The 7727-nt window shown below is 45.3% G+C and overlaps 1 protein-coding gene across 6 annotated transcripts in view; it reads right to left on the minus strand.

Moving 5' to 3' along the window:
* The window catches only part of PAPSS1 (3'-phosphoadenosine 5'-phosphosulfate synthase 1), a 105826-nt gene that overhangs the window by 80947 nt on the left and 17152 nt on the right, over positions 1-7727 (minus strand). For all 6 annotated transcript variants that reach the window (XM_024119350.3, XM_024119348.3, XM_007100581.4 and 3 more), the window contains one exon: positions 5686-5921. In XM_024119350.3, coding sequence (XP_023975118.1) covers positions 5686-5921 — 236 coding nt within the window. The remainder of the gene's footprint in view (positions 1-5685; positions 5922-7727) is intronic.

Below are 7727 nucleotides of genomic sequence, written 5' to 3' on the forward strand. Positions count from 1 at the left end.
AAAAAATACAACAAACTAGTGAATATAACAAAAAAGAAGCAGACTCACAGATATGGAGAACAAACCAGTGGTTACCAGTAGGAGAGGGGGGAAGGGGCAACACAGGGGTGGGGAGTCGGAGGTACAAACTATCAGGTGTAAGATAAGCTAAAGGATGTACTGTACACCATGCGGAATGTAGCCAATATTTTGTAATAACTGTACATGGAAAGTAACTTTTAAAAACTGTACATAAGAAAAAAAAATCCCCTTCCTGCTAATGAACCTTGCTCAACCCATTATCGCTGCTGCATCTGTAATTTTCAACCTCCTCCCTCTCCACTGGCAACAAACAAGTAAAAGTCACTCTCTTCCATTAAAAAGAGATGGGGCTTCCATGGTGGCGCAGTGGTTGAGAGTCCGCCTGCTGATGCAGGGGACACGGGTTCGTGCCCCGGTCCGGGAGGATCCCACATGCCGCGGAGCGGCTGGGCCCGTGAGCAAATAAATTTTAAAAAATACAACAAACTAGTGAATATAACAAAAAAGAAGCAGACTCACAGATATGGAGAACAAACCAGTGGTTACCAGTAGGAGAGGGGGGAAGGGGCAACACAGGGGTGGGGAGTCGGAGGTACAAACTATCAGGTGTAAGATAAGCTAAAGGATGTACTGTACACCATGCGGAATGTAGCCAATATTTTGTAATAACTGTACATGGAAAGTAACTTTTAAAAACTGTACATAAGAAAAAAAAATCCCCTTCCTGCTAATGAACCTTGCTCAACCCATTATCGCTGCTGCATCTGTAATTTTCAACCTCCTCCCTCTCCACTGGCAACAAACAAGTAAAAGTCACTCTCTTCCATTAAAAAGAGATGGGGCTTCCATGGTGGCGCAGTGGTTGAGAGTCCGCCTGCTGATGCAGGGGACACGGGTTCGTGCCCCGGTCAGGGAGGATCCCACATGCCGCGGAGCGGCTGGGCCCGTGAGCCATGGTCGCTGAGCCTGCGCGTCCGGAGCCTGCGCTCCGCAACGGGAGAGGCCACAGCAGTGAGAGGCACGCGTACCGCAAAAAAAAAAAAAAAAAAAAAGAGATGAACTAACAAATCGTACAAAAATCCCCTCAGTGCCGGCACTTTCGAGGCCATTCTGCCACGTTTCACACCGCTAACCGTGTGTCCTGCAGTAACGCTGCTCCCCGGCCGTTCCTACGCAGGCTCCCCTGGGCTCCTCTGGCTCCCCCAACCCCTGCGGCACTGGGGTTGCCCACATTCTACCAGGAGCCCACTGCTCACACTGCACAGGCCCTGAGCGCTTTTCTCAACTGCTTTCACAGTGTAAACTACAGCATATAAACCAACACTCAAGCCTGAACTCTGTCCTCTCCCGAAATTAAACACACCTTTCCAGCTTCCTCCAAAACACACCCACCTGGAGATCTCCCAGGTACCTCAAACGTAACACGTCCAAAACTGAACCCACTCTCTTCTCTCCCAAGCTTGCACTCCCACCTATACTGCCCAAATCAAGGGATGACAACACTACTCACCCAGAATCCCCAGACTTGTTCTGGTTTCTTCCCTTTGCCGTCCCACCCCCTGCATTTTGTCACAAAGTCCTTCAGATTTTACCTCTAGACATTACACTAACCCAGTCTGCACTTCTTCCCTAGCTCCTGGCTCAACCTCATTTTTCTTGCCTGGATAACACCCTTTTAATCAGTCTGCTGGCTTCCAGCTTTGACCTGCTCAAAGCCACACTCTACACTGTCCCCAGGATGACAGAGGATGCAAATTCAACCACGTCACTAAACTCTTCAGAGACTGCCCAGCACCATCCGAGTAAAACCCAAGCTTCTCAGTGTGACGCGTCAGGCCTTCTCCACCTGGCCCCACCATTCTCAGTCTTGCACCTGATGTTCTAGTGATAATTAACACCTGCCTGGTCTACCAGGCTGTTTGGGCCTAATGCCTTTGCCATCCCCCCTGCCAAAAACATTCCACCTCTCTCCTCTGGCTACAGCAATGTGTCCCCTCACAGCACAGCTCCATGCTAAGTCCTCCAGGAAGCCTACCCTCATGTCCAGGCTGACTGAGGCCTCACTTCCGCTGGGTGCTCAGAGTACCCACCATATACCTCTGTCACAGATCTCATCCCAATACACTGAAATAATTTCAGTAGCTTTACAACCTTAGTATCTGGCAGAGTGATTAAGTCGTGATCCTACTATTCCAACTGTCCTTTTAAATGAAGGTGTTCCCCAAGTTTCCATCTGTGACTCGCTTCTCATTCTATATACTCTTCTGTATACTCAATTTCATCAAGGTTTCAACAATAAAGTTAATGATTCCCCAATTTTTTTTTTTAATTTATTTTTGGCTGCACTGGGTCTTTGTTGCTGTGCGTGGGCTTCCTCTAGTTGTGGCAAGTGGGGGCTACTCTTCGTTGCGGTGTGCGGGCTTGTCATTGTGGTGGCTTCTCTTGTTGCAGAGCACGGGCTCTAGGTGCACAGGCTTCAGCAGCTGTGGCATGTGGGCTCAGTAGTTGTGGCTTGCAGGCTCCATAGCTGTGGCTTGCAGGCTCTAGAGCACAGGCTCAGTAGCTGTGGCACATGGGCTTAGTTGCTCCGTGGCATGTGGGATCTTCCCCGACCAGGGCTCGAACCCATGTCCTCTGCACTGGCAGGTGGATTCTTTAACCACTGCACCACCAGGGAATCCCGATTCCCAAATCTTTATCTCAATTCTATACAACATTCCTGAGCTCCAGAACCAATTTCCCAATGACCCAGTGGTCATCTTCACCTAGATACGCCACCAGCATTTCAAACCTAACCCAGCTAAAATCAGTCATCTTCTCCCTTCCTACCCTATATTTTCTAACTCAGTCATACCATCTTCTCTTCTGAAAGCACCATCCTTCATGTTCACCCCCAAATTCAGCAATCAACCCAGGCGCCACGTTCCACTGATGCTACAGGCTCAAGAGCCCTCAAATATGCCCCATCTTTTCTATTCCCATGGCCGCTACCTGAATTCACTCCAAAAGCCTCCTGACTAGTCTCCTACCTTCAGACCCTTCCCATTCCAGGCCTTAAGGGTGACCTCACTAAAATACAAAGACACCAGAGACACTATTCCCCAGTACAATCTCAAACTCTCGACCACCTGTGGGGCAAAGTCCCGAGCAGTCCGGAGTCCACCGTCAGACCTCTGCAAATCGCTCGAGCTTCATCTCCCCTCACATTCATCGGGCAGAGCAGCCAAAACAAACTACCTACAGTTCCCCAAAGACCTAAGTCCCTCACATTTCCATGCTTTTGCAAATCCTGCAGCATCTCCTCTGTGAAATAGTTTTCTCCTGCAAGAAAACTGACTCATCTTTCATGACGCATTTCAAGCAGCACTTCCTCTGTGACTCTTCCACAGCACCTTTATATACATGTACCTAATCACTTGCCTCACGATACTGCAACTGTTCGCATCTCTATGCTCCCACCAGACTACCTACTGACTCCTCAAGGATAAGAACTATCAGGTTTTTTTTTTTTTTTGCGGTATGCGGGCCTCTCACTGTTGTGGCCTCTCCCGTTGTGGAGCACAGGCTCCGGACGCGCAGGCTCAGCGGCCACGGCTCACGGGCCTGGCCGCTCCGCGGCATATGGGATCTTCCCGGACCAGGGCACGAACCCGTGTCCCCTGCATCGGCAGGTGGATTCTCAACCACTGCGCCACCAGGGAAGCCCTATCAGGTTTATTTTTACAACCAAGATGCCCAAGGTTAGTGGTGACAGAGAAGAATACACATATCCTACAATATATGATTTGGTCCAAATATTATCATGAATTTTGACATGACCTAAGCATAGTTCGAACCTCATTTTCATTCTTAGTGCTTTCGGGGGTGAGATCAACAAAAGTGTTGCTCCATGTTATGGAAACAAGGGAGCCAAAAAAGCAGATCAGCGTATACTTTTAGATACCCAGGTCTCAGCTGCTCGCTCTCCAAATTAGGTGTTACCTTCTCTTTTTCCAAGAGTTGCAAAGCTTCCCAGAAAGCACAAGAATATCACTGTTACTATATTACTATGAAAACTGCTTATATCCAAGAATTCAGGAACTCTAACAACTCTCATTCTCTCATACACTTCATTATTCAGGATACCTTAAACTGACATATTGACACCGATCCCAGTGTTTCAGGAAAATGAAAAGTAGCTAGTCCTCAAAGAACCTTTTAGGACTCCTGCCATGAGTGAACCTGTATGATTAACACTCAGTCTCACACTTACCTATAACCCTGACAGCTCAAATTCTGTTTTTGTTTTTAAAAAAAGTCTAAGTAACCATCCAGATGTATGATACAGTACTGGAATTGCACTATTATTTACTACACTTACTGAATATTTATTACACATCAGGCACTATGCTGAAAGCTGTGAATGCATGATTTACCTAATCCTCAGAGCAACCCTACGAGGTAGGTATTATCTGAGCTTGGAAGGTTAAGTAGATCGGCCAAGGTCCTAACAGTTAACTGGCAGAGCCGAGATTTCAGTCTCTTGTTTCTGGCTTCAAAGCCGCTGTGTTTAACTACTACACCAACTCACCTGTTCTTTCATATCTGGGCTTCCTAAGGGGCTATGCTATCATTTAACAAACACTAAATATCTACTGTGTTCCAGGATCTGGGCTTGGCATCAAGATTATAAAGATAAATCAGATGTAGTCCCAGCCTTCAAAGAGCCAGTGGGGTTTAGAGACAGCAAAGCACAGCGGGCAAGCGCACAGGTTCCACTGACACTGTCTGGGTGCAAATCCTTGTTCTGCCATGTAGAGTGTGTGAGGTGGGGTGATTGACACCTCTGTTTCCTCACCTCCACCCTCCTCATTGGGTGATGAGAACTAAGTGAGCTAATTCACATAAAAGCACTTTAAAACTGTTACCAGTACACAGTAAGTGTTCAATAAACGTTAGCTGCTATTATTATCATTATTATTATTATTACTGCTGCTATTAGCACCACCAACCAAAGAACTGGTATTTATAATAAAACAATGTGCTATGGTACGATAACAAGGGCACCAAAGACAGGTACCCAACAAAGCCTGAGAGACTTAGGAGGAAGAAATACCCAACCTGAGTCTCAGAGCATGAACAGGTGTCAACTGATGCTGAGGCGAGGCTAAGAGGAAGGGGAAGAGGGCCTTCGAGGCAGAGGGAAACAAAATTCTCGTGGTGAGAAACATGATTTTTTTTCACAGAAATACAAAAAGTGAATTAGCGCGCTATGGTCTCTAAAATAAGAAAGAGTGTGATGAAAGATGAAACTCAAGAATTGTGAGCAAAGACGCCACGATAGGACACATGTTAAGAAACCTAAGATTCTCCCTGGTGTTTGATACATGTTGAGTATTTATTATAGGATTTTTGAAGGGAAAAGTCAAACTTGAAATAATTTGGCCATTGACTGGTTCAACAACTTTGGTTATACTTCTGAGGGGGGCAGTGGGTGTGTGGGTTATAGCAAGCTTTTCAAAAATCAATTTACTCAGGAAGTTGCATCACAAAAATGTTGTAGGTTAATTGTTTTAATTTGGATTTAGCCTCAAAGTACATGTCAGTGTTTAAATTATTCGCTTTGCCTGACACCATATTCGCAACACATGTAATGAGAACAGCAATGGCGCAAAAGCCACATACCTGAGTATAAGGTGATATAAAACTTGTGATGCATACTAAGCCAGCATCTGCAAACAGCTTAGCAACTTCTGCGATGCGTCGAACATTCTCTTCTCTGTCTTCAGGACTAAAGCCAAGATTTTTATTGAGACCTTGACGAATGTTGTCGCCATCCAAAGTGTAGCATGGAATACCGTGGCAAACCAAGTACTCCTCCAAAGCCATGCTTACTGTGGTCTTTCCTGCTCCTGATAAGCCTAGAAGTGAACAGTCCAAACAGATTCCATACATAAAGTCAGGAGGATAAGTAATAAAGAATTTTAACCACAGGCTTAATTATATTCATTATTCAGAGCAGTCTCTTAGCAACATTGTCTAATATTTCTCTGTAAAATTTTACTACTTCTGAGCTAGAAAAACATCTGTAGTTTAAATATAATAAGCATTTATGTTTTTAGTAACTTCTGTCTAACCCCAAAGGTATCCTAGAAATCACTGAGCTACAAAGGCTTAACCAATTTTAATATTACACATGGTTGGGTAGATATTCACTTTGTCCTCTTGTTACCACTATTCTAAAGCTGCATGCCAATTTTAAAAGAAAGTTATATGACCAAATTATTTCTGGTGAGGGAAGAAAAAGAAAGGACAAAAGTAAGTGAAATAAACATTAGAAAGTTACCTCTATATCCCAGGATCAACACCTCCCAAAGGCAACCATGATAAAAGCAACTGGGAATCCAATTTATAATATAATTAACCTTGAAAGAATATCCTCATTTCACCTTCGTCTACCAATGTTTAGTCACTAAACGATGAAGAGTAAACGAAAAGGAAAGAGTACATTTATGCACTAATACTTGCCACCTTGGTGAGTGTATCAGAATTCACAACCAAGATAGGTACTTCCCTGGTAGTCCAGGGGCTAAGACTCTGCGCTCCCAATGCAGCGGGCCCAGGTTCAATCCCTGGTCAGGGAACTAGATCCCACATGCCACAACTAAGAGTTCGCATGCCGCAACTAAAGATCCCACGTGCCACAACGAAGATCCCGCATGCCACATCTAAGACCCAATGTAGCCAAATATATAAATACACAGATAGATATTTCAAAAAAAAAAAAAATTAAGATAGTTATGAGACAAGAGATAAAACACTGAAACCTAATGTACTGATACTTTGACAAGCTAGTATAGAAGGCTAACTGAAAAATCAATTTTAAAAAGGATGATATGTTAAGAGGATCAATATAGTATTATATGGTTTCTACATTAAAAATGTATATTAACATGAGTACAGCAGGTAGTATTTTCCAAAGATTGACTGAAAGCTGGTTTACAATGTGACACTGCCACTGTCACACCCAGAGGTAGAGTATTTCTCAGCCCTTGAATCTGGGTTGGACTCAGGAGTCGCCTGTAGCCAAAACAATATAGTGAAAATGATGAGCATGACTTCCAAGACTGGGTCAGAAAAGGCTATTCAGCTTCTCTTTGGATATTTAATTTGGGAGACGCCAGCTGTTAAATACTCTGAGACCACCGGGCTAGAGAAATCAGAAGTAGGAGTTCCTGTCGATAGCCTCAGCCAGCTAAGCTCCCAGCTGACCAGCAGCATCCACTGGGAAGTCATTGCGGACACCCAGCCAGTTGTGGCTTTAGATGACTGGAGCCCAAGCCAGCATGACTGCAACCAGGCAAGACCCAGGGGGGTACCGCCCAGCAGAGCACTCCTGAGTTCCTTACCCACAAAGCAGTGAGCAAATTAAAATGGCTGTTTCGGGCTTCCCTGGTGGCGCAGTGGTTGAGAGCCCGCCTGCTGATGCAGGGGACGCGGATTCGTGCCCCGGTCCGGGAAGATCCCACGTGCCGCGGAGCGGCTGGGCCCGTGAGCCACGGCCGCTGAGCCTGCGCGTCCGGAGCCTGTGCTCCGCAACGGGAGAGGCCACAACAGTGAGAGGCCCACGTACCGAAAAAAAAAAAAAAAGGTTGTTTCACACCACTAGGTTTTCGATAAAAAATTTTATTTTATTCTACTGAAATTAATTTCTAAAAAACTCACCT

This window comes from Physeter macrocephalus, chromosome 7 (genome assembly GCF_002837175.3).
Source record: "Physeter macrocephalus isolate SW-GA chromosome 7, ASM283717v5, whole genome shotgun sequence".
Taxonomy (NCBI): domain Eukaryota; kingdom Metazoa; phylum Chordata; class Mammalia; order Artiodactyla; family Physeteridae; genus Physeter; species Physeter macrocephalus.